Source organism: Rhamphochromis longiceps, linkage group LG14, assembly GCF_057381845.1.
Source record: "Rhamphochromis longiceps isolate RC_006_pf linkage group LG14, R_longiceps_female_GT1.1, whole genome shotgun sequence".
Lineage (NCBI taxonomy): Eukaryota > Metazoa > Chordata > Actinopteri > Cichliformes > Cichlidae > Rhamphochromis > Rhamphochromis longiceps.
The window spans coordinates 17,615,560-17,643,349 of NC_140570.1; the positions used below are offsets into that span (position 1 = coordinate 17,615,560).

Below are 27,790 nucleotides of genomic sequence, written 5' to 3' on the forward strand. Positions count from 1 at the left end.
AGCCGGCGAGGCGTCCACAGGTGAGCAGGGCAGACTCCGTCCCCACATGGGCTTTGATTCCCAAAGACTGACATGGCACTCACATCCTCTAGTACTCTCATGCCCACTGTAGCTGTTGCCATTCTGGAGGGTGGGGGGAGGTGGGACAGAAGGCTGGCCTATCAAATATTTATCTGTTTGCTGTGCAGTGTGCAGATTCTCTGGACTGGGAAAATGCATTATGTTTGGATCAGTGCAAAAGCTGCATCAGATAGAGGAAACGATCCATTTTTAGAAGGACAGCAAATTTGTTTTGTTTTCATGAAGAGAGTTGCTAAAAGTCTGTATGGCAAGTTTCAAACTGGCACATTTTTAGAATTCCGATCATATGAATGTAAAGTAATGCATAACATATGGACACTTTATTCTGTATTTTTTTTAATCCCCCAAAGTAGATTGCACTGTAATTGAATGTTGATGATATCAGTGAAATAATTTAATTCTACCCTCATAAATGCGGAAATGAATGAAAACCTGCGACACCCGTACTTGACAGTCATGGTGGTGCCAAATGCAATATATTGCTGGACATCTGGGCATCTCTCAGAGGGGCTGCAAGAATAATCGCCTCTTACTGTATTTCACTTCAAAGCTGTCCTGGCTATGCTTAGCTTCTCATCCTATAGCCTCGTGTGTGCTCGGTGTGAGTAAGTTTTCCCTGTGAGATCTGGGGGAGGAGAAAACTGCTCGCACGAGCCTTTCATGTAGTTTGTGTGAAACGGCGAGGTTGATGATTTTTTGTTTTGTTCAGGACAGGAAACAAAGAAAGGAAACATCGTCTGTCTTTACAGTTCTGATGCCATGTGGTGTTTGTTGAGCTCTGGAATAGTGGAATCTGAATGAGAAAGAAAGCCCGGAAAAAAATTATATACAGAGAAAGACAGCATTAGAGATTTATATACAGTCTGCTAAGTGCCAAGCTGGATTATCAGCGTTGAAACAGAGCTTTTTGTCTTAAGCTGTACAATGGGCACCAATCCATTTGTAAAATTAGAGTCCAAACCGCCGCCACTCAAGTGGAAAACCCCGTTCAAATGCCTTGAATATAATCATATGTAAAGTGGTTACAACAACAACTTGCTTTTGTTGGAAACACGGTGCTTGTTTTTTCATGGGTTGAGAGGCAGATTTTGTAGTTTCAGGTTCACACAGGTTCGTTCCAATTGACTGCTGCACTACATATGGAACAACTACCTTATTAGGTTTTCATCACACAAAACTATAAATGTTTTGTGTGATGTTTGTGTTTGATTTGACAAAACAAAGATGACAATGACATTGTGAGCCACCCTTTTTAAGTCGTTTTTTTTTTCTTTTTTTACAGTAATTTTTCAGGAAGTCCGCTATATTTTACAGATCTGATAAAATAACAAACAGTATGGCTTGAAAGTAAGACCTTGAAAGTGCACAGACATATGAGGCTACTGAATGCTATAATTAAATGTGATGTGGGTGCAATACGTAACTGCAGCTATTGCAAAAAAAAGGATCTGTGTTTACTGTGAAGCGATGCTCTTATCAAAGCCTGTTAACACAGCTTAAGGTCAACAGCAATCTACGGTAGCATCCACGTGTTGTAGCATTGAGACTAAAATACGTTGGCTCTTTAGCTACACGGCATCTGCAGTGTTCCTTGCAAACCCTTTTTGATCAAAGCATGTGCAGTGTTGGACTATGACACCAGGTGAACTATGACAGGTTCACCTTAAGCATTTTACACAAAGTACGAGTGTTTCTGGTGCAAGTTAAATCACTACTCTGATTATACTCTCAACTAAAACAATTACAGTGCCAGTGATTGAAAAATAAAGCCGATCCATACATGTCACACGAGCGTGGATAACAAAAACTAAGAATGCACCCAACAAGCCACCATCAGCCCCCACAGCAGCTCTGATTGAATAGCAGACATCAAAATAAAACCATTTTTTTCTCTAAATTTGCTTGTTATGTCCCTTGATGAGCAGCACAATCACACATGGGTATACAGTCAGGATGCACTAAGCTCCAGCGTCAACAGTGATATCGACAAAAGCAATAGGATAACCACACAATAAGAAGCTAAAATATCATGTTTACATTTCCTTTAGCAGGGAACCTCAAGTACATGGTTGATGGTCTGTGGTGTTACAAGGAGAAATTCACAAGTACAACTCATTTTGGCTTTCCTGCTGCAGTTTCGGAGCTGGATTTTGGCGCAGTGACACCACGGTGGATGCAGCTCCCCCACCTGAAGAACTGATGGGGTACATCAATCTGGCTTCGTCAAAGTTTGTATTGACCCAGTTCAAGCAGTTCAAACAGACCCTCAAGGCAAGTAGATGTGGACAAGAAGAGGCGCCCATGTCTCATTTATAGTCATCCATGAGGGAAATCAGAGTCAGAAATTAGACGCTAGAAAAGAAATTACAGTCACGTATGTACACTGATATTCTTTTATCGCAGAGTCTCAAAGTAAAATAATGACTCAGGGATTTAAAATGAGATCTCGGCCCTTCTTTATCTGCTCAGCTCTGTGGCCCAGATACAGCTGCGGAGAGGAAAAACAACCGCTGTTTTCAGCGCTTGAAACGTCTGTGGGCATATGGAGGAGACGAGTTTGAACAAGCCGAGCTTAACGTACAGTGTTTAAAGGGAAAGTGGGAGTGGAGGAGAGAAAAAAAGGTGTTGTTTTAACAACTTAAAACCACATGCACATTGAATTTTGTGCTTCAAACTACAAGAGAGCAGCAGGACACTGGCTTGCGCTCATTAGCAGACAGTTTGTGCTGAGTGCCAAAACACTCATGACAACACTTCCAGTTTTTCGTCTTCAAAAAAGCGAAAGTGGTCCATCCCAAGGGTGCTGATTGTCACAGAAGCCTTGTTTTCCTGCCCTCTGATCGGTCAACAGTGTCACTGCAAAACCCAAAAGTTTAAACGCTGTACTCGTGCAGTGTTTGTGTTGGCAAATAACCTCTCTGTGGCACAAAGCAGGGAATTGATGAGTTGAGCATGAGCGAAATATAAGGCTTCTTGATCCTTTTTTTTTTTTTTTTCTTTTTTTGGGGACACTGGGAAGTCTAAACAAGTCACATGGTGCATTAAAGCCCCAGTGTCTTCAGGCATCCACAGAAAACACCTACTGACATTGTTCTTTTTAGGCGCTCCTCGGAGCTGGTTCTTTCAGTTTTACAATCCTAGCTGGTTTGTTTCACCCCTTTCCACAAGCCCTTCCCTCCCAAGAGGTCAGACATGGGTCTGCATGCGCTTCTGGAGGGGTCGGGTGAGGTCTGAGTTCTGTGAGGAGGATTGGGAATAGTGGGATGAGGAGGAGGCGGAGGCCTTGCTGTCTTTGTCGAACTGCACATAGCCGTCTGGCTTACTGTAGCTGCTGACGCTGCTGTCACACTGCGTGTCGATAAAAGAGCTGGAGTCGCTGAGCGAGCCGCGCTGGAACTCCCGCTCGCAAAGCTCAATGGAGCTGCTGCCCATGCCCAGCACGAAGCGTTGGCTGTAGTCATACAGTCGGTTGGGACCAGCTCCAAGAGTGGAATAGATGTTGGTGAAGGACATGCCCGTCGGTACCCGCTGCTTTCCCAGGGTACCTGTGTTGGTGGGGTTCCTCACCTCAGTGGTAGGGTTCCCTGTCATGGTAGGTGTGTGATGCTCTTTGAAGGTATTTACACTGTAGTAGCCATTTGTAGGGTCCTATTGAAAACACACGAAGGAAAGATTCTTTAGAGCTATACATCTATATATCACATATGCACACAAAGGAAAAAGAAGAAAGGGAAGAAAAACAAACAAATCTTATTTGTTTATATGTGAATGTACCTCTATCCTCAAAGCGCAACAGAAGTCAAGGTCAAACTGACAATAATTAACATTCAAACTGCTGAAATAAATAAGGAAAGAGTCTGCGGTCTGTGTAGGAAAAAAATTAAATAACTTTAAGAAAGAAAGACAAGAAAAAACAACACTGGTGAGGCTTAGGGGTAGGATTTAGTTAGCCCCCACACAGACCTTAAAATCATGTCTCTTGCTAATTAGGCAGGCCTTGATGATTCATAGTTTGGCATCCAATGTGTCATAGCAAAGTTCACTCTCATACTGGCTTTAATTGGACCTAAATGGATTGTAGTGTTTATAATTTCATGTATGCACCTAAATGGCTTCTGAGACCAGAGCTGTGCCACTTGTTTGTCTGCTTGGCTGTAGGCACTGTGCTGTTGCTAAGGGTCCAGTTAGGGTATGTGTCAGGTTTTTTTTCTTCTTCTCTTTTTTTCATGTCCTTGTGTGAACGGATGTAAATGTCAAGCATAGTGAGCATGGTGGCAAATCCCAAAAGAAGAATGCTCATAATGGGGAAATGAGAGAGACGACCTGAGAGGATGCTCGTTATGCTTGTCATTACCAGAAAGCAGACAGGGAGATTGTTTGCGCCTGCCCTTTATCACTTGTTCAGTCCCCTTTTGCTCTTGCCTCATGCAAGGTGTCATTAGCCGGGATCAAAAAAAAAAAAATCAAGCATGACAGAGAGAGCAGGTAAGAAGGCGAAAAAAAAAGAAGTGCACTCGCGAACGATAATGTCAGCCGTAATTTGGACTAAACAAAAACGTTTGTGTGAGGCTTGTTGTCTCCAGCAAGTTGAGCGTGAAGAGGCAAGATCTTCACAAGATGACCTGCTTAAGTTCAAACCAAGTATCAGAACGGCGAAGAAAGATGATTTAAATGACTATGAATGTGATAGACAGGCTGGTCTGAATATGGCACTTGCATGAGTTTTACAAAGAATCACCCCCAAAAAAGAAAATAGCCAGTGAGTAGCAGTACTCTTGGAAAAAATGCTTTGTTGATGTCAGAGGTCGGAGGAGAATGGCCACGTTGCTTCGAGTTGTTAGGAAGGCCACAGTAACACTCATTAGAAATAAGATCTGCAGAGGAGCATCTCTAGAGCAGACAGGCTACAGCAGCAGAAGAGCACACCGATTGTCACTCCTGTCAGCTAAGAACAAGAGACTGAGGCTACAATTCCTACGGGCTATAGACAATTGGAAAGAACAATTTTCTATAGCCAATTGGCTGCACCATTCAGATGGCAGGGTTAGAATTTGGCATAAAGAATGGATCCAACCCAATCTGTGTCAAGTGTTTAGGCTGGTTTTTCTTGATTTAATGGTGTGGGCTGATATTTTCTTGGCATACTTTGGGCCCCTGAATGCTTTAACCTATCAAAGTATTGATAGGGTATAACATTATACATTATCGGGTGGGTGAAGAAACATCATTTAGCTTTTTATAATTAATCTGTATCAATCTGTATGGAATAACACAAAAAAATAATTACTGCATTTCAAACAGGCGATGCCCTCTAAAATCTGTCACTACTGGCATTATCCCTTCATGAATGCTCAGTCCTGAAGAATATTTTAGCGCTTATGCTCTGCACATGACCTCTGCACCTGCTTGACCTGCGATGTGCTTCCATGGTTTTTTTTGCTAATCAAGTAGTCAGCTCTACTAAAGAGAAAAAAAAGTAGTATAGAGGCATCTACTTGCACACTGGCTGCCAGACCGCCTACATTCTCCCATCAGACCTTCATCCCTGCTGTGAGGCTTGCCTAAACAGGCTGGAGTGGTGCTCACTCCACAGGCCATCTGGCAGGTCTGTGCCCACTGTGCCCCACAGCGGTGGCCATCTCACTCCCTGCTAGCAATATGTCCACAGCTAAAACACTCTTTCAGGACCTGCTGGCCATCATTAAAAATGTGTCAGATCTTAGATGCTGATGACAGGTACATTGATGACCAACAGCCACCGCTGTTATGGCATAGCCTAGCTTCCATCCTGTTTTACAGGGCAACATAATGAAGCCTCACTCTTGAATCAGTCCAGAGCTGTAAGGTGGTCCCGTATCCCCAATGGACTATTAGGATCATTCAACCGGAGCGCTGCTGCTCATATGCACAAGGCTGCTGAGACAGTGGAAAGGGAAAGAAGGTAAATGGTACTATTTCAGTGCTGGTGCATAAAGAGAGGATCAGACAGCACATTGTCGCTGTCTGTTTTACTGACCTATCTGCAGATGTTTTTTCGATAAGGTGCTAGCCCGATCTATTTTATGCTACTGCCATCACATCTTGTCACACAGGATTCAGCAAGAGATCCCTTGTTTAAGTGCTATCTGAAAGGATCAGAGATTGTGTTCCCTTGTCAACTAGCTGGCATTTACCCCAGTGCCTCACCTGCTGGAAAACCCCAGTTCAAGCCAGGTGAAATCTGTCAGGAAATGCGGTCTTCCTCTGCTTTATCCTTACTTTCACTGAGAGAATTAGTGACCTCACGCAGGTTATCAGTCTCACTATCTTTGTTCTCTAATAGGGATGTCTAGGGCAGGGCTACTTTACAGCCAAATCCCTCTTTTACACCTAAGAGCAAGAACTACTTTTTTAGGTCAGAGGCTATCTTACTACAGGCCTTTTTTCTCCACAGTAATGTAGAAGAGGTGTTTCAATGGCTCTGCCTGGTGCACACTCGGTCTCATTATGTTTTGCCCATGGCTAGTAGACAGACACAACAGCTGCTTGTCCACCACAGAGGACACTTACTGTTTAGCGCTGGTTTTCTCACAGTCTGTATGATGCTGCCACGCAAGTCTACATACATGCAGCAGCAGGAGCAGACCTTCTGGCACACATATGGCTTCCGTGTGCACGCTGCAAGAACTTTATCCTCATCCACAGTCTTTCTCCGAGGGATGGAAGTGTCGCACATCTGCACAAGACCATGTGCATCTTTCCATGCCCCTTCATGCGTTTCTATCTGCACACTGTATCTGAGTCCTGACAGACTCAATCCCTTTTAAGCATGCTAGACAGTTGATGACGCGTTGTCAGATCTAGCCTTTTCATGCACGTGCCATGAGGTGTTCCACTAATCCCATCATTGTTTTTTAAGGGAGTGTTTTCCACACAGAGATCCATGGTAAATGAAGAACACCAGAACGCTTTAACGCACTTCACACACAGCTGCAATCTCATGTCCTTTTGCTGTGTGTAGACATTGCTGTCAGCAGTGGGGCATTGGCTACAACCAGCTATGTTTTTATCTTATTATTTAACGAGAGACTCTGGGAGATGCTCTGTCAATATTGGCATAGCGCTATAAGATGCAGGTCCCACTGACTTGGCCTGTGTTGCTTCTTTGTGATAAAGAAAAAGTTGACTTATTGGTAGCAGATCTCGGTTCATGCAGTTGTTTTGAACAGAAGAGACCTAAGAAATCCTTTTGTGAAGCAGAAAATTTCTTCTTGAAAATTTTGCTTAAGTGGAGGGATACATCTAATACCAACAACTAGAGGACTACACCTATATTCTATCCTGTATTCCTTCTCTCTCCCCAACTGATCACAGCAGATGGCAGGGACTTTTTCCTTCCCAAAGTGCTTCTCATAAGAGGTCATATGATTGTCGGGTTTTTCTCCATATGTTTTATTGTAGGGTCTACCTTACAATATAAAGCGCCTTGAGGCGACTGCTGTTGTGATTTGGCGCAGTATAAATAAAATTTAAATATTCATACAATGTGTGTTTACCGTACATAACCTGTGATAGTTTATATTGAATTGGTGACCAAGTGAAAATCCAATGGTTTTAAACTGCAGTATTAATATTGACCAATACTAGAAAAACTGAAACATGTAGAACAGATGGTGGCCATCCTTCACTTGATGGTGCTTAAAAGGGTTTCGAGAGCTGCAAAACTCAGCATGAATCATTTATTACAAGCGGTTAAGTCTCTTTACGTGCGATAGGAGAACTAAAGTGACCCTAGGTAAAGTGCCTCACATCTGTTTTACTGCCATGTAAATGGGAAGGTGGAATTGTTTTAAGTGCATTTTAACCAGAAAATCCCTTAAGATTAAAATCTCTTCTTCAAAGGACACCTGGTCCAAAGGTGCATCATTCCAAAACTTTATTACGTCCACTGACATATTGAATAACAAACATTTCATTAGACGCAATTGCAATGACATATTTGCCAACGAGTCTGCTGTAGAGCTCCAAATAATTATGAAAATTAAATGAAGAAGAAACATCTCCCCGAGGTTAAGAGGCTCATATTTTCTAAATAGAGCATTTGTCTCCTGTTCTTTGCCACTGTGAACATGGAGTAAGACTCACCTGCTCATGGTGTCACCACCTGTTAAGTGTTTTTGTGATTTTCTGATAGATTTCTTTGAAACAACACGACCCCCATCCACTAGTGTCTCTAAGTTCAACCGCTCTCTGATTTCATGAGCCACTTTGGCTGAGAAGCTAATTATTAAAATCAAACCCATAACAGGAATAATTTGCCTCTGGACTTACTTTGGAAAACTCATGTGTAGCAGAAGAGGGATTAATGCTTTTCAGCTATTTTAGTTCCAGAGTTGAAGACCACCATCTGCCCCAAAGGCATTCTCTCTCTTCCTCTCACCACTTCTTTTTTTTTTTTTTTGTCTTTCCACTTTTGTTCTCCTACGTTCGCGCCTTCACGCTGTCATCATTCACAAGCCGTACCTTTATGTGCTGATACTCCTTCTCTTCCTCTTGCAACACCTCCAGCTGCTTCAGAACAGATTCCTGCTGGAACTCTTCTCGTTCAACCTACGTAGAAATCAAGCAAAAGCATCTAAGAATCTGTGTAGCTTCCCAAGCTCTCCCACAAAAAGAGACATTTTGAGATGGATGGGTTCAACTTTTATCACTTGTTCTTTAAAAAAAAAAATCACTCAGACATGCTTCACCTTAACTCTGGGCTTGCAGGCACCATTAATAATTTATCCATGAATATCTTTTATTTATCTTTACAAAATGCAGATTTGTGAAGTAGATACGCTCATTTTCTCGCTCTAACATCAAGTGTCGACCGTATTTTGGAATTTGAAAAGAAATCATTATTTTGAAGGAAAAATTTAATCTAAGAGCTTTAACTACAAATAGACCAGCCCTGGAGCAAACTGCATTAAATCCAAAACACTGGTAGAGCTCAAAAGAGGAAGCTGTTCTTTTTTGTGTCTAGCAGGCATGTGGATGCAGAGAGTACACCCACTGTAGGATTACCCAGTATACATCAGCATCCCCATAGTTAAAATGTATCGGGGTCTGTTCTCCTCACAGCGTCGTTGTTATCATGATGATATATATACACCCTACGCCTTGACAGCACATATACAACCCGCATGCCTTTCTGTTCTTCCATTACTCATGAAGTGAAGTATTCCACAGAAAATCCCCATACTAATTGCAGACCGCATTCATTACCTGTCCGCCAAAGAGAACATGCAACAACAGGGCCGAGATTCAATATTTGCAAAAGAACATGAGAAGAAGTAAAGTGGAAAGTAGTATTTTGTGACACTCACACTCACCATCAGTTGTTTCATGGAGGTGTGCTCTTCATTTTCTCGGGCTGCATTGTGGTCCTTGTGCACAATCTCCACCCGGATGTCATTTTTTGCCGACACGACTCCTTTCAGATCTAGCATAAGCAGACGCCACATATATCTTAATAAGACGGATAAACACTATTCTGTATTTGTTGACATTATAATTTCCCCCCAGTGCAGTTTGCAGTGTTACAGAATTTAACAGAGATCCCTGGGTTTGTTTTGTTAGAGCTCTCCCACTTCCCGAAGACAACACAAAGCGTTATTAATCACTTGTTTCCTGCCAACACAGGATTATGTTTGTTTTTTTTCTGCATATATATGCAATCTCACATAGCTTTCCTCGGTGGCTCATTCTGTTTGGGACAAAGCTGGTGTTATACTGTCATATAACAAAGTCTTACTTTCTGTCTTAATTTTGCTTGCAAGTTCTCTCTGGTGAGCACAGATGGAGACGGGCAGTGAGGGCATAACCAGGTGCGCTTCCTCTGTAGTGTACAGACAATAAACATGCTGAAGGGACCAGTAGCACAGTGTGGTTCTTGGATAGAGATAGTGGCTGAGTGCCTCTAACCTGAGTCACTTGGTACTGTATATGGGTGGGTGGCAATGAACACGGCGCATGATGTAAATAGCTTTAAATGAATGCAGCCAGACTGAGAGTGCATGAAATGAGCCCTTATCACAATCTGTCTATCTCGGCACCAAAAAAAAAAAAAGATGTCCATCACAACCACTGATTTCATCTCCTATTAAATGTGACACTACGTTCCTGAAGATAACTTGCATCGGTAATTTCTGGCTGGCGATGCCTCCGTGTGTTTTATTTTTATGTAGATGGCCCATTTTTAAGACACCTCAAGTCACAATTTACGAATGATCCAATTTGTAAAACATTAAAATTAAAACTACATAGATGGACATTTTTTTATGTGCTTGTGGGAAAAAAATGCAGTGCTTTAGCATGCATGCTTCAGAGGCAACACTGGAAAGGAGACGTACTTCTCTGGGAGCGGGTGCAGCAGAACGCTCCGATGGTGCCCATGAGGACAATGACGGCCACGAAAGCTCCCACGGCAATGCCGATGATCACCGCCACTGGGAGAGATTCTGTATAGAGCAACAACAACAAAAAACAAACATGTTCTTCTACAATGACTTAACAACAACATTTTATATGCACTTCAGTGTATTCAGTGAATTCAATGTATGACATGTTACAGGTGAGGACACAACAACATACAGTTATAATGTAAAAGCCACCTTTCTTTTTCAAACACACACACATTCACACTCTCTTCTCCTCCCGTCGTCCTCTTTAAGTCGGATTTTTTACTACCTAGACATTATTCACTGGGCACAAAACCAGATAATTTAAATAAGTACAGCGGTACAGGAAAAGAAAAAAACCCTCTATGTCGAAACAATAATTCAAACAAAAACTAATTACCAAACCCTTTTGCTATATGTGGAGGTAAACATTATACACACAGTAATATTGTCTCATTATCACACTGTTTGATAACTTTTAATTTACACTCATTTAGACTAATAGACGCATTTAACTGAGGGCTTTTATTTCCATTGTCGAACACAGGAGTGTGTGTGCATTTGTGAAGCGTAATCGTCCCCGTGTGTTCCTTGTTTGCAAGTAGGAAGAGACTAAACCAGCGGGCATATATCTATATGCTCTTCCAGTAGAAAAGCTCCTCATTAAAATACACTTTAATGAGAACCCAAGTTTCCAGCCCACATTTCTGACCTTGCCGTATTTTAAACAAACGCAAACAACCAAGTGCTCTTCCTACACCATTAAAGCCCATTTAATGTCTTCATTGATCAATGTCACTTTCACATAAGCAGCTTATAATTTATCATTTGCGATAAGTGGATAGAAAACACAGCTTCCCCGACGGTAGAGGTGGAAAGGTCACAGATACAAAGTATTCATATTTAAAGAAAGGAAAGAGTGTCTTTTTTTTGTTTGTTCGCTGTTTTTTAACTGAAGGAAACCAAGTTCCATATTAAATTTTATATTGGGGTCTATGCTAAGAGACAAGAATTAGAAGACATTCACTTAATACCAGTTTTTCTGGAATTTATGTAATCATGACTTTTACAGGGATTTAATTGCAGGAATTTACAGTGCTATTGTTTAGGATGCTCACTATGACCTAAGAATGATAAAAATCGGGATTCGTGCTCAATTTAACATGTATGCAAAAATGCATTTGCACTAAAACACGCATGCGCAACCTCACACGCAACACAGTCGACGACACTGGATTTGGTCACCTGCAACAATGTACATAAAACGCCACTTGGTCACTCTCTAAAAAACCACAGCCACGTGATTTGAATAAGAGGAAGGTGGAACCTGTCGAACCTTGGCTCCCACCTTGTTCCTTAAGGCGTATGATCTCGGTGTCAGAGCCAAAGCTGTTCCACGCGGTGCAGTTGTAGATAGTCTGAAAGTCTGCTGGGACAATGTTGCTCATGGTCAGCGTGGAGATGACGCCCTCCTCTGTGTTCACAGTTTCTACGGTGTAGCGGCCGGACGTTCCAGACTCTAACACCGTTTCCTTCCAAGACCAGGCCTGTAAAACAGAAAAATAAAAAAGGTGTATGTACAATGTTACTCATGATTATTATTATTATTATTATTATTTACTGTGGAGCAGGTAATTTTACTCCAGGTGTGTGGATCTTTGGTCTGGTACACAGTCCAATTATTAAAGGTGACCAATCAACCACAGAACACTTCACACAGTTGATTTGAATCCTGCTGGTCGATGCCTGGATTCACAGGAAGGTATTGCAATGTGGGCCTAGTCGTTTTGTCATTCCACCCGTATGTTCACGGCAAGCTCTTTATGCTATGTCAGCACGCTTCTCAATAGAGAAACATAATGACCATGAAAAGACCAACCTAGTGCTCTACGATGATACGGGGAGCGTTTGGGATGTTTTGTTCTGTTACAAGGTGGTATGAATTACTGATATCAGCGTAGAATGTTAGCTCATTTTGTCTGGTGAATAGCTCAGTGATCCACAGAAGTCTAGAAGAGGCATGAATAAATAGGAATCCATTCAGGATATTCAATGCTTCTGTGGCTGGTTAAAACTCTTCTGAATGCTGTGTTAAGGTTAAAAATGGTGGGATCAAAATTGTGCCTGTTAACTGCCCATTTGTTGCTGTTGAGTGCTCAGTGAAATTTCTCCTGGATCTGTAGACCGAGCTAATGTCTAAGCAGTTTTCTTTTCATCGCAGTGTTTGAATCACAGTCCTTTTTGCATTTGACTATTGGGAGACAGCATGCAGCCACTTACACAGAGGTGCGTGCTGTGAAACAGAAGAATCTGCAAAGAGGTACTGTGGATATTTTCAGTACAGTAAATAAATCCGAGTACAAAGAACAACAAAACAGTCTGAAGAATTCTCCATTAAAAAAAACTTGGATCAGGTCTGAAAAATAACATATTTTTTTCTTTATAGAAGATGGAGTGCAAAAATGCTGGAATTCTTGCGTCCTTTAGCACATTTTGCATGCAAAACAAAAATATTTGAAATATAAGTGAATTCCTTGTCTTGGTTCTGTGAAAAGCCAGTATTGAAATAACTTTCTTTTTTATTCAATGGAGAAAAAAAGTCCAATTCTGAGTCTGTTCTGTGGATAGAAATGCAAAACCTGCATCATGTAAGATGTGGTTAAGTCGAGTTTACTCTTTAGACCTTGATTATTTTAATTGTAACTGTAGCCTCGTGAAAACATAAAATAAAATACACATTGAAACATATTTTGAGCCGATAATATGTGAACTGATGAAAAATACATTTTTAAGCGAGAAGCACTCGGAGAACTCAAACCTCCTCCGAGAGTGTTCACTCGGTTTTTTCATTCTTTTCAAGGAATATTTTTGTATATTTCTATATATTCATTTTGCTTTCTTTGTTTTTCAAGAAGTTTGTAGCGCCAATACTTTCTTTGAAGATATAACATATGTTGGGGTCAACTTGAAAGAAAGGCAGGCGTTAAATGTATACATGAGGTCAGAGGTCAAATGTGACATGATATTTGGATGAAAATTATAATGGGATACTCGAATCCCCATATACAATATATATCATTTCCTGAATGTTGCGATTGCACACAAAGGCAGCAGAATTTTAAGTATAATTTTAAAGATAAAAGACATTTTAAGTACGTTTGACCCTATTTGATCTTGAAGAAGAGGTCGTAGGTCCAAAGTAACATGATATTTAGAATCACCCTATATCATTCCCTATATATCAATATGCTCTCAATAAAAAACGATGGCATTAAGAAACAGTTTTAAACAGCTCCGACATGATATTTAAAATCATTATAGAGGTTCTCATGTTGATTTAATGCATTTATTTCTATGAAAATTTAACATACATATACAAAATAATCAATATTTTTTCAGGGGGTCTTAATACAGAGTGTATTGGTTTTTGAGGTAATATTTAGATGTTTATTTTGAAGTATAAAGCATATTTATTTATGCTGGATGCAGAGTAGGGAAGAGAGATTTCTATTTTAACAAAAGCAACACCTTTAACTCGGAGCCTTGAGAAACATACAATGGGGGAAACAGGTGTGAAAGTCAAAGTCCACCATCACAGTATTCAAACTTTGAGGTTTAAGCTTCAAGACTTTATTCTAAAAAGACTCAAATCAATGTGTTTGAATGACTGCACAGTGTAAAACCAGCAGTTTTGCACGGTATACAATATGGACATCTCCTTGCCTGGTTCTATTTGAGGTTTCTTCCTGACAAAAAGGTTTTTTTTCTTCCCACTGTCGCCAATTGCTTGCTCATAAGAGGTTGTCTGATTTTACCTTCTTTACCTTGCAAGCCGTGAACTGATTGATGGTTATGAAATAAAACTGTACTGAATTTTTGTTTAAATGAAAACAAAATCACTAATATAACTAAATCAACAGTGACGTTATTGAGTTATCTCACAGTTTTTAATAGGCCCACCTGAAATAAACGCGGTATTAATAACACTGCTGGTTAATGTTGAGCATTAGTATAACAAAATACACATCAGATGACAAAGTACGGCAATTAACCACGCTCATACATGCATGCACAATATGGATACTCATGCAAAGCGCGCTTATTAAGTGTGTTTACATTGTACGAGCGCCATAAATCTTAACATGATCAGCGCAACACTGCTCACATGCGTGCATTAAATGAGAACCGTAGGATCAAGAGTATATTTTTAGGATCCTCTTTTATGGCAAAATACTCAGAATCTCAAGTATGTGAGCTAGACAGTCCGGATGCACTTACAATGCGGTCCGGCGGAGGTGTACTTCGGATGAAACATTTGATTTGTCCTTTCTCTCCATGTAAAGCTTGCTGAGTCTGTGTGCTTGAGATAGTAGGCGGCCCTGAAAAAGAACAACCATTAAAAAAAAAAAGTTAGAAGATGAGCCACAGAAATTGAAACATGAATAATTAAATTTAGTTTCAGGTCATGTGACAAATCCTCTCAACTGAATTCTTGGTGGAAGATTATATTCTAAATGTCTCCTATTATAAGCGGTAACACCTGAAGTGTTCTGTAATTTGGGACTCCTGAGGAAGATTATATTGCTGTGAGATATGAACTTGCCTCATCCCTTAGTACAATCTAGCCAAGGGCACACCAGGACTGAACAAAGGGCATAAGTGGCAGCTTAGACTTCATTCTGGATAGAGAAACTGTTGATTTATGGCTGGCTTGATTTCTCCCGCTGAGATAAACGTTGTTCTTCGAGTGTAATCAGGACTGCACAGATGGAAAGAGAAAATGCCATTGTGGGGAGATAACACCCCTTGTCACAGTGTTTCACCTCAATCAATGTGCTTGCAGCAGAGTTGACCCCTGAACCAATAAGTCATCAAATAAACATTTAAAGCCAAAGCTCGCTATAGTTGCCCAGAATGACCTCTATAACTGAACTAATCACAGTATCGATCAAGATATTGTAAAACAATATCCAACATTTTATTATATCGAACTGTATTACGGCCTTATTATTGCAGTCAATTTTATAACCATCAGCTGACATTCTGTATAATCTGATTTTCTCAAATTGAGCCTGATCAAATGGAATGGCTTTATTAGCATTACAAACTACCCAGGCAAGGCAAGTTCATTCAACAAGTGCTGGGGCTACTGGACTTCAAGCCAGCATATGCTAAACCTTGGTCAGGCTACAAAATCTTGCCTGACAAGGGCAGCTCAGCCTAAACGACTGGTCTGCTTGCCATCTGGTCTTGAGGCTGCTCACACCAGGTGACAGCACTAATATGAAGACAAGCTGTCACACATAACCCAATTCCATCACTCATGTGATATTTCCCCCTCCTTTTGCCCTGAACTCACAGTGAGTAAAATTGGTAGAAAGGCAAGGTACCGAGCCTATGTTTTACACTTACAGTGTGATATTTAAAGACTAAATCAACCTGTGGAGGGAATATATGTTTGTTTCAAGCACGCCATACACATTAATTTCCACATAAATTCTTTTACAGTAAACTAAGAGTAGTATGATGGCAGCTGGTAATAGCTTCTTTCACAAATTCAAACCTTCATAATGCTGTTTGAATGTGAGGTGCTGATAACACTTTTCTCTCCTCTTAATTAGCTGCTCCCACCTTCAGTCTGATATTTCAAATTTGAATATCTTCAAAAGACAGAAATCCAACCTGACTGAAATAACGGGGCATGTCTGAGAAAAAAAAATCACATTCACTAAAATCATCATCCTTGACTTTAATCATGTTACTGGGGGAAAAAATTCCCAACATCCCTGAAATTCTTTGAATTAATTTCACTTTATAGTCCTCTATAGTACTTTATTTATTTTTATAGTGAATTTTCTTTTCATAGAGTGGACATAATTCACTTAAAACGCCCCAAAACAAAACAGCAAAAAATAAACATGATCACATCATTACAAACTGCATAATTGCTTACATCCACCTCTGCTTCCTTGCTTTTAAAAGCTGGGTTATTACAGAGATGCTCCTGCATAAATAGCACTGGTAAAGGCTTCCATCGGGTCCTTTATATTTGATTTAAAAAAAAAAAAAGCTTTTAAAAAGCTGTTAAAATCAAGCGTTTTGTGACTCTCTTGTGATGGCTAAGGTTAAAAACATGGGTTTGAGTTTGAGGGTGTGGCAAGTGAGGTAGCTTCTTGATTAGTGAGACAACTCACATCCCCGCCGACTTCCCTCAAACTCCCGCTCTCAGCCATCTCTCTGACGATACATAATTGCAGTTTATTACCTGTCTCTTATTAAAATGAATTAGCATTTTAATGAGACTTTGCCAGATGGTGTCTTGGTATGCTACTGGAGGATGCTGGAAGGCTGCTACTGCTGCACGCTGAATGATGCAGACACTTTAAGAAAAATGGATTGAGAGCTGCTCCTCTTCTTTCACTGCTTTGCCAACATGGAATGATAGTATGAATGCGGGATGTATGTTTCACAGTCATAATAAGGGGGTTTATATGCATGATCTATATGTACTAACCTGTTATTACAAGATGGAAATAAGTATGTGGTTAGCATGGACTCCAACTGTCAACGCACAGCAAGATCAATTGCTTGCAGGCTGCAAAAGGGTGGTGGTAGTGACTGGGGAGGATCTATTCTATGGATCAGAGCTGCAAATGAGAATTATAATTAGATAGCTTTATCTCACTGGCTCAGCCGGGGCTGAAAGTATGTGGGTGTGTGTGTGTGTGTGTGTGTGTGTATGCCAGAGCGTGTGCGTAAAAAAACGTGTTTGCTGCTTGCACTATGTGATCAGAGCAAAAACACGCTAGTAGCTGAGAGGTGGGTGGCACTACAACATCAATGGTAGCAGCAGGGGAGGTAATCAAAATGTTGGGCACAATGTTTCACTCATTCATTTGAGGAGGTGTTAACTCTAGAGTGGACATTGCAATCTGATTACACAATGTCGGTGTGGGTGTCAAAATGCCAGGGCTTCCATTTCCTTCCAAAACTGAGGCATCCGCTTTGAACAACAGCTTGACATTTCCTCTCTACCTCAGCGCAGCTCTTCTGATTTCTCTGTTTTCTTTTGTGATGAAAGAGAGCACAAACAGCTGCAGGGCAAGTGAAACAGAGGAAAACTATCTGATATGGTCACTGATGGCTGATGATTCCCCACTGGAGGGAGCCTGTCTATATTTTCCAGCTGTCGCGAAGTCAGCTCTTATAGACATTATGCGAAGAAGTCATACTTGTAAGAGCTGCGTCACACACTGCAGTGTGACAACACAGAAGACAGTAATCAGACACGGTTGTGAAGAGAAAGTGACTATATTGTTATATATTGACTAAATATTGTTATTAAGCTGGTTATTACTGGGAGTGACTGTGCTTAGAATAATCCTTCTGCTGTTCCACCTCCAACTGCACTATATCATAGTGTAGTGCAGTGTAGGAAAGATAGGTCACAAATGATTTCATCTTCATCCCTGATTGGCTGAGGTAACCATCATATGTAACTTCTGCTGAAATACAAATTTTCCTGGCCTGAATCATCTGACAGCTTCACCACATTAGCCTGCCCTGCTTGAATACATCTTTACGACAGGGACCAGACTGTATATTCTCCTTTCTATTCCTGCATGCAGCATGATCTATACTGTCTCCACACTCTGCTGTGAACACACATTTACAGTAATAACTCAGCATCACCACCACAGGCCACGGGCGCTTGTTTTATTTTCTGGCTACAAACAGTGCATTAACGACAACTGCAACTACAATCAGTATGCGCTAAGAGAATCTTTAAACATCAACATAAAAAATCTGGTTCAGCCTAAAAAAACACCCCCAAAACAGATTACAATTCTACACTTGAGAGCATCTTGCTTGCCTTGTGCACATAAGCATTTATTTTGAATGAAAACAACAATCTTGAAACGATCAGTCAACAGTAACACTTACTGTTCTTATGGAAAACACTTTTGAAGAGTGAAAAAACACGTCAAGAATGAGGATGGGATTGTTTGACGATGCATCTTATTTGTACTGAATGGACACACAGTGAAGGAAACGAGCACTCCACGACGCTGACAAAGACCTAGTTTTTCTTTACGGTTTTAACCTAAAGTTACCGTCGATGGCTTTGTTGAAGTAATTTTAAAAGTCATCGTCCTAATAAGTTTATAATCTGGCACAACCACATCAGCTCCAGCTATCACATGGGCACACACACACTTTCAGTACATACACTGCTAACAATTTCAGCAAACTGTGAGTTGCAGCAGGACGTGAGTACTGCGCTGATCGTTTAATTGAAAAGTGTTTCAAAGAGTTCTGACGCTTAATTTATCTAACCGCAGCTGTTTTTAATAGGTTTATAACATTATTTGAACAAATGATCACTTAACCTGAAACAGCTTTAATGTGAATTAAAATTCAACTTTCAACTTGCCTATGCAAGTTCCACTTTCCATCCACCCATCCTATGGAGCTGAGAAGAAGAAGGACAAGAGAAAGACTACAGGGAAGATTCACAGAGGTGGTGAACAAGTTTTTCTCTTCCTTCTACACTGGCTGCTTTTTCACTCATTTTCAGTCCAGTCCTTGTACCTGACCATTTTAAGAGCAATGTTATTTTGTTTGATGATGAAGCCACCTATCGTCATCATCAAATTGAATCATTCAAGCATAAGAAATGTACCTAAATGTACCTAACTCAAGGGATGAACCAGTTATGTGGTTCACATAACAGATAACTTAGCCAAGAACCGATTTTAAATGGTATCTTTAGGTAAACTGTTATTAAGAGCCGGTTGCAAATACACATCATATGTTCTCATTTCTTTAATTAAATCCATTAAAAATGCCAAAGATAAAATAGTATTTTTGGACCAACAAGATTATTGTGCTCCAGCTGAAAGCCTGGTATAGCTCCACATTTTGTATGTTTCTGTACTGAATGCAAGGTGTCCTTAAAAAGAGCTGTGAAAACCAGAAAAGTAGAGAACAACAGAAGAAGTGGCAAGTCTAAAAAGCAGATGAACAGTATCTGAAAGACGTATCCTTAAGAAATAGGAAAGAAAATAAAGCAAAGACCTGCCACAGAACCTGGGAAATGCACCTGCTCCTTCATTTAATCCATCAACTGTTCACTGAAGCCTCATCAAAAATGGTCTCAGTGGCTGTCAAGAAGCCATTCTTAAGGAAATGAAACGGGGAGAAAAGGCTGAAGTAAGCCAAATTACACAAGTGACAGCATGTTTTATGGTTTGATGAACTTTTGGTTCGAATCATCAACAATATGTACAGAAGACATCGAAAGAAAGGTCTCTACACGAATCTGTTAAACACAGCTGAGCCTCTGTCAGGGTATGGGGCTGCATGTCAAACAGTGAAATTGGGGATCTTGTTAAAATTGGTTTTATTCTTCATTTTTAGAATGACAAACAAACTGCCAATTCATTAAAACACTCTCAGTTGTGGATTGGCCTCCCCAAAGTCCGGACCTCAATGTTATTAAAGCAGAGAGGGATTATTTTGACAGAGAACATAAGAAAAGGCAGCAGAAGAGCCTTGAATGTCCATTAAGGAGCCTGGAGAACTATTCCTAAAGATTACTTAAGAAATGACAAGAAAGCTTTCCTAAGAGAGTTCAGGCTGCGCTGAAGAATAAAGATACCAAAAATTGACTTTCAAGATTACTGGCATTGTACAAACTCAGTTTTTGGACTGTAGGTTCTATTGGCAGTCATTTGCACGCGGGGTCTTGAGGAATCTTGAGGGGTCGGTCAAGACTTTTAGACAGTACTGTACCTTGAAAAGGTCACAAGTTTGTCACAATACTGACACAGAGACACATACAACCATTCCCACTCACATGAATCAACACTAATTACACACACGCATGTGTTTGGACTCTGAAAAGAGACCATAGAAATGGAGGAAACCCATGCAAACATGCAAGCTAAGCTATGTTTTTGCAATACAAGTAGGATAACGCAGATAAGTGTCCCAGTTTTTTACTCAGTACCAGAAACAACAAACTGATCCTAGTGACCAGCAGAAGACCTGACCAAATTAGTGCTCTCCATATAAAAAGTTAACTACTATAGAAAATAGATATTGCTGCACATTATATTCTAAAACAGGTCACATAGTTACTAAAAGCATTGCAAGATGGCCACAAGCAGTCAATAACCACACAATATAACCACACTTCCTTCCATTTGTTACTCTACTCCTATCCTTGCTTCTCACTTTACTGAATCTTCAGAGCAAGATGTCTTAACAATTGTCCCCTCCCTGCACATAATTGACACATTTGAGCTAGTGACTTCAAAACTGTTATGCTCTAAAAATCATAAAAGCCCGCAAGAACTAGCTTGAACTTTTGAATGAACATTCCTGCTTGTACAGTAAACCTCACAGTGAGGGTATAAAAGTTTTTTTCCCCCTACATATGAAAAATAATGTCTGAGCTGAGCAGAGTGAGTGCACATCAGGGGTACACATAATGGGAAAAAAATGAGTTCAAAGTCTTGCAGGAAGACTTGCAGATCATATCTCGCCAAGCTTAAATGTAGCCGGTCAGATAAAATATGCCGCATCTTAAATGTTTTCCTCTTCGTTAACTTGCACTTTTCTTTCTTATGTGGTGTCACAGCTAGTTTAAAGAAGGTAGGAATGCTAATTAACTTGGCACATAAAGACTGTCTAGGAAGAGAAACGGCAGAAAAAAAAGATCTATAACAACCCATTGCTCTGTGGGATATTGAGGGATTCTCCGTCCCTCTCTCTCTCCCTCACTGTGGTAATGGGTTTTCTCTCCCTGGGCTGCCCAAGTACTGTATGTGTGTTGTTATACATATTAATAGCCCAAAGGCGCACACATGCCCACAAACACAAACACAGACCACACATATACGTGGATATATATTAATTAATATGTACTGCCTGAGTATATAGCACTTAAAAGTTAAGCTAAATCCTTTCAAGCATGTCAGATAAGTCACCTCCTTCCAGTTTCTGCAGAATGGTCAAAAATATCATGCAAATACTGTAACTACACACATGGACGTGTCTTCTACTCTTCCTCGTATTCCCATCTACCTGACGACCATGTATGAAAAGCTGAGGACTTATGTATTCTAAAAACGTTTGTCTAGAGTAAGCAATATGTATCCATTAGTGACTTAAACAGAAACTGCCTCCCCTGCTAGCTGTTTGATTATAATTAAATTACATTCTTCCCCAGGGAAAGCAAAATCCTCATGTCTATGTGGTATGCCACAGTGGGAGCCGGTGACACAAAGCGACAGAGGGAGAGACAGAGGGAATGACAAATTATAAACACATGTAATTTAAACGATGCCGTTAAGGAATCAGGAGATAACTGCAGGGAAAACAAACTGCAGAGAAACATTCGAATGTGCAGCAGACACTGTCGCATCATGAATACTGTAAACATTCACAGCATTGCTCCTTTTTTGGGGGGTTTATTTGTATATATATATTGTGGCCGTCTGTGCAAGACAAACAAACTAAACAAACAGAAAAAAAAGTTGTACAAAAATAGTGCTAATTCGTTCGTTTATTCATCGTGAGAACCGGCCGTGCGGCGCGTACGCTTTCATTGCTGTTCGATGGCAGGATGATAAGAGGGAAGGAGACCTTATGTATCAGCAGTCGAGTCGTTGTCGTGGGACAATCAAGGAACCTCGGGAGACAACTTGGCACACGCCACCTCTTCAACCACAGTGTTTGCGCTTTCGCGAGTTTGACAATCTGATTCGCCTCAAGGTCTGGGTAAGAAATGACTCGGGATTTCTCGTGTGGTTTTGAAAAAGAGATGAATTTCAATTATTCAGAAGGGTAAAAAGGAAGGAGGCTTTGAATGTCAAATAACAATTCGGGCAAAGAGGTGGTGGGTAAGAAAAACAACAACAACAAAAAAAACAAGAGAGAGAGTGTGAGAGAGAGGAAGAGAGATGAAGAATATGAACAAATAAAAGACTAGAAGACATTGGAAACTTACTTGAATTAAGTCTGCAGGGACTGAATAAACATGCTATTTCAGCTTTGTTCCATGTTTCCCAGTGTGCTCTGAGTTGTGTTGTAATCTTTATTAAAACAATCCGTCTTCTTTCTCTCGTGGCAGCATTTTCACAAAGAACACAATCTCCACAGATGCATGAGCAGAAACGAGATGCATCAAGATACGCCAGCACACTGGATATGGTGGATTCTGTTTACATATTAAGGCTGCAGAAAAGATGCCAGTATATGTTCAAAAGGATGGGAGAGAAAAGAATTACACATGAATTTTCCTCTTCTCTGCCTTGATTCCAGCTGAATTCCTGGCTGAAAATGAGGGGGGTTCATTGCAGTTCATAGAAAGTCATGGTTCTGATCTTGTGCTGGAGGGAATACTGGTATCCCATTCTTTCTGATATGCAAAACTAGCGTCTGGATTTTGAAAAGAAAATCTTAAAACACACTGTTTGCTACTTGATGTATCTTCATCCCCAAATGAGCACCAGTGTTGCTTACAGGCAAACTCTTTTGTTAGCTTTCAAAATGTGCATTGACACACTGTGAGAATTAACTCAACATCATCTCGTTGCCGGCATTGTAAAGCTGGATTGTTTTGTTTGGGGTTTTTTCTTGTTTCTTTTTTCCCCCTTTGGTTTTGCACAGGTTTCTTTCAGATGGACAAGAGGGAAAATAAGAAACATGTAAATCCCACAACTAAGAACCTCTGCCACACCGAAGCATGCGCCATGAATATCAAGCACTGGTAATGAAGTCATTTGTTTGAGAGTTGCCAGGTCTCCCACCAAGGCTGGTATTCATTAGTCAGTCAGTGCCTCAGAAAACACAGCTTCCCTGTGACTCACGCAGAATATAATTAGCATTTAAGTACATTTCACCTGTTTATGAAACGTGCGCCAGATCGTGAAAACACAAAGTCTGTTTTTGTTTTTTTTCCTGTTTCATCAGCTGCCACAGTAATGATAGCTAACGAAACGAACTGGGTTTTTATCACGTTACCTTTGTTAGCAAAATTCATTTGCATGAGCATCATTTTATGGAACGCTCCTTTGCCGTGTATGCTGGTTTGTGTTTTGTTACTATGCTTGCCTGATAAAATTAGCTGTCTCTAAGAAACAGATACATTCAATGAAAAAGACTCGAGAAGAGAAATGCAGTTATATATTCTGTTGGAAGCTGCACAGAGGAAGATTTATATAAACTACAAAGGAAGCTGGATACAGAATCTTGTGACAAGTTGCTGTCTTCCTGCTGCCATTGACCTCAGACCTGAACACTCACACTTCTATTTGCATGCACTTCACAGCTTCGTGGAGGTGTATCAATACCCGTTTTTGTGTAAGACATGCAAATATTGCAGCTTACCATTGACGGTAAGAGAAACCTCCTTCTCCCCTGCTCCAACACGTGGCACGACGGCACGGCAAACGTATTTCCCAGCGTCCTCCTGTCTCACGGATTTCAGTGTCAGGAGGTTCTCGTTGCTAAGAACCTGCGGCAAAGAAGTCAAAGATCATCAAATGTAGCGACTCCAAAGTCACCTTTGCATTTGTGATGGCAGCAAAGCAGCGCTAACAGAAGAAAAAAAAAAAAAACAAGGCAGCACACGAACCATTTAATACCTTAAAGGTCACCTCTTCTCAATTATTAAAATCCAATTTAGGGTCTGAGCTCAGGCGAGTAAAGCTTTGGCCTTTAATGTTGACAAAAGAAAAGGTGGAATGAGACTGAATTTGAGGATCAAATCAATGGATCTCACTTGAGAGCAGGTCACCAGGAGGCTGGGACAAAAAAAATTAGGTCTAATGGAACTTTACAAACCACTGAGCTATGATAGAAAAAAATAACCCAAAGTACTTTGCAGAAACAAGTTCAGGAATAATTACAAAAAAGTTTGCTCTCGGCTGTATTATGTGATTATATAAGGTTTAAGTTAGCCTTTATCAATGCAAACTGAAATACTCACCACCCCAGAGCCTCTTTTCATCCACACGATGGTAAGAGAGGGATTTCCTGTCCAGGCACAGTTGAACACAGCATCAGATCCAAGGTCAACCTGCAAGGACTGAGGCTCTGCAGCCATGCGAGGGCCAACTATTGGGAAAAAAACAAAACAAGAAAAACATCCATAGATCCATAAATAAAGACCCGAGTTCTTTGAGCTCAGTGTCACAACATGTAACGCAGCAATGCATTATTCCGCTGCTGGCATTAAAGGAATGCATGTAGGATTACTGAAGGAGAAACTCACAGTAGACATCAACATTGCGACTGATGTTGGTGCTGCCGAGAGGGTTGGTAACCTCGCATGACACAGGCTCCGTAAAGAAGGAGTGATCCACGATGACCTCGTATGTGTCCCCGGAGACCTCCTTAATTATACTTCCCCCTTTGGCCCACCTGGTGTTAGGATAGATGTCGGGACGGGTGTGAGGAAAATTAAGGAAAAGGAGAAAACACATTAAGACAGGTTTCTCACACCTTCTTGTGTCGGTGGTGTTCCTTTTGTGTAAATAAATCATCATTCTGGGGCTGGTTTTCTGTGCTGGCTTCAGCATATTTTTGTGGCAGCCCTCCATGCAGTGACAAGTTCCCTGGCAACTCGGAGCAGACAGCACGTTCCTCATTACGCCAGACAGAGAGTGCCGGAGCACTACAGAATGACAAATGGTTAGCTCCTCCACCTTTGAAGACATTGCTTGACACGTACTGTATTAAACACAACAGCTGACGTTAATAAATTGGCATGGGATCGCATTAAAAAGCATCTGTTTGTGTTTGTGAATGATAGCCGGTGTGACGATGACACAGACCCCCCTCCCCCGACATGTTCAGGTGAGACTTTTATGATGTCACGGGCAGTGGCGTCTCACTTGGCGTGGCGCGGATGGCTCACTGCTGCCGCGACAGACAAGGTCCATTTATAAAAATGAAGCAAAGGCGCATGTGGATGTGCCGGATCGCTCTGGAAAAATTTAGACAGTGCTGTGGGGCATGCAATGCATCATGCACGCTGATATCTTCCACAGTAAATATGTGGCTGCATGCTGATGTGGCAAATGAAAACAATGACAGCGGCGCCAGTGCTTGTCTCCATTTTATATTCTTGCCAGTACCGAGAAGAGTTTTCATGGGATAGGGAACTCATTTGTTTTCCATGGCTAAGCTGGCCCCATGCTTGACTAAAAATCATTTAAATGAGAACAGATTACCTCATTCAATCAGTAAGTGAATTGAAGCAGAATTCTAATTGGGCTTCATGGGATTTTTTTTTCTTTCCCATGCTCGCTTATTTTAGGCAGTAGATCTTTTCCGAGCCGTGTTTTTGTGTGACAACAATACAGCTGAGAGCACTGCAACACCTGCGCTTCCAAAAATAATGAAATTAGGGCAGACAGGTGTTTTAGGCCTGTCTAATCAAGTAGTATTGATGTTTGCGAACTGGTCAGCTCGTGGGAGGATTACAACACACAAACGGAATATAACACAGTATGGCTGTAAATCTGCAAAGTCCAATCATTCGAGTAGCAGAGCATTACCCACAATGATACTTAGGATGTAGATTCTATACATTTCCAGATAAAAATAATGTGAAAACCATTATGTTAATGATGATGACTGCTGATGTTCCCATCATTCTGAATATGATTATTATTTTTTCAGCTGCTGTTTAGATGACTTGGATGATACAGATGTTGATGGCGAAGACGTTATTAATTACACTTGCGATGTTCTGGTAATCAGGATGAAGACAATAATAATGATGATTAGGATGATGACAATGATGATGTCGATGATGACACTGATTACTGAACAAAGAGCACGATGAAGGAGGATGAAGTACAGGAATTAGACTGGCAAACGGTTCCCAGTTTACTCTTGCTCTTGGAAGCAGCTACTGACAAAACCAAGCAGCAACTTCCAGCACTGAAGAAAAATGAAACTAAAGTGGGTCAAGTGGCTGGCCACTTGATGTTTGCTCCACGATTGAGTAAATCCCCATAGAACTTCATTTTAAACAGCAGAAAGAAATAAGTAACTAAGGCGGTAAGCCAGGCTTTCTAAAAACAGTTTGCGTACACTCATCATGTGGATGAATTTCATGGTAACTTTGGCCTTTTAATGATTGCTTTAAACTTTTCTCTTATCAGGTTGTAATAATAATATTAACAGCATATACCTTTAAAGATTTTCAAAGCTAGGATTGGGTGCATTATTTATTTCATTTATTAAATGATTTATTTTCTCTAATCCACACAGGGTAAAAAGTATGGTTTGACCCTTGGTTAATGTCCGTTAGCAAGTTGCACCTCGACCAGAAGCTTTTAGTAGCCATCAGCAAGCTTCTGGCATAATTCTGGCTGGATATTTCATCGCCCCTCTTGGCAGAATTGGTCGAGTTCATTTAACTTAGTTGGTTATTTGGCACACACCCTGCTTTTCAACATAGTCGCCAAATTTTCAAGGGTTGAGGTCATTAAATAAATTAATAAAACTAATTTTCTTTAATGTGTTCTTGAAATTCAGAAGAAAGCATGAAATTCAAGAGCAAAAAAGAGCATAAGAGGATAAAGTGCAACAGTTTAAGTAAATTTCACAAGTTATAAACCACGAAGATTATTTGATCCGAAAGCTTTGAAACAAGTAAAGTGACTCAGTAGATGGTTCATGACTGAAGATAAAGAGCAAAAACAACACAAACAGTGATGCTATGACATCTGCATTTACATAACACTATGCCACCGTTTCACTTTACCAGGGCATACTGTAGGAGTCGTAATGGGGTAAGCACAGATGTTCAGGCAGCCGGCTGCTCCCGAGTGGAGGCTGCGGCTGCCAGGTTTGGGAGCCTTTGACAGTGTTAGAGGGAGCAGAGACAGAACGCCGTCGTCCGCGGGGAGCATGGAAGCTCTGTTGGTGTGCTGGGCCTTGTCCAAGGCTCATGTCTAAACATAGCTGGAGCAGGCTAACACAAACACCTGCATTCCCTTTGGGAGGTTAGAAGGGCCAGTGCGAGCTTACTCAGTAGCTGACTCACTTTACACTGCTGTGTTCTAGTCAGGGATTTGATTCAGACAAAGGGTGTGAATCCTGTGTGCCTGAGTGTCTCTGTGCATGGGCATGTGTCTACGTGTGAACGCGCAGGTTTGTACAATGTGTGCGTGTGTTTGTAATGTTCATGGGTGTGTAAGTTAATAGTGTTATACAGATAAAAGGTCTGCCGTTAATGGAAGCTGAGGGTGAAAGTGACGTGG

At 40.8% G+C, this 27,790-nt stretch overlaps 1 protein-coding gene across 9 annotated transcripts in view; it reads right to left on the bottom strand.

Moving 5' to 3' along the window:
* Positions 1–3,037: 3,037 nt before the first annotated feature.
* The window catches only part of kirrel3b (kirre like nephrin family adhesion molecule 3b), a 165,876-nt gene continuing 141,123 nt past the window's right edge, over positions 3,038–27,790 (bottom strand). For 2 of the 9 annotated variants that reach the window (XM_085379755.1, XM_085379756.1), the window contains exons 8-17: positions 24,787–24,935; positions 24,502–24,629; positions 23,901–24,027; positions 14,781–14,881; positions 11,851–12,049; positions 10,455–10,562; positions 9,857–9,940; positions 9,429–9,544; positions 8,584–8,670; positions 3,038–3,729 (exon numbers count right to left, since the gene is read on the bottom strand). In XM_085379755.1, coding sequence (XP_085235881.1) covers positions 3,268–3,729; positions 8,584–8,670; positions 9,429–9,544; positions 9,857–9,940; positions 10,455–10,562; positions 11,851–12,049; positions 14,781–14,881; positions 23,901–24,027; positions 24,502–24,629; positions 24,787–24,935 — 1,561 coding nt within the window. In that variant the 3' untranslated portion in view covers positions 3,038–3,267. Of the gene's footprint in view, positions 3,730–8,583; positions 8,671–9,428; positions 9,545–9,856; positions 9,941–10,454; positions 10,563–11,838; positions 12,050–14,780; positions 14,882–23,900; positions 24,028–24,501; positions 24,630–24,786; positions 24,936–27,790 lie in introns of all 9 variants that reach the window. The other 7 variants (XM_085379752.1, XM_085379754.1, XM_085379753.1 and 4 more) reach the window with 6 other exon arrangements.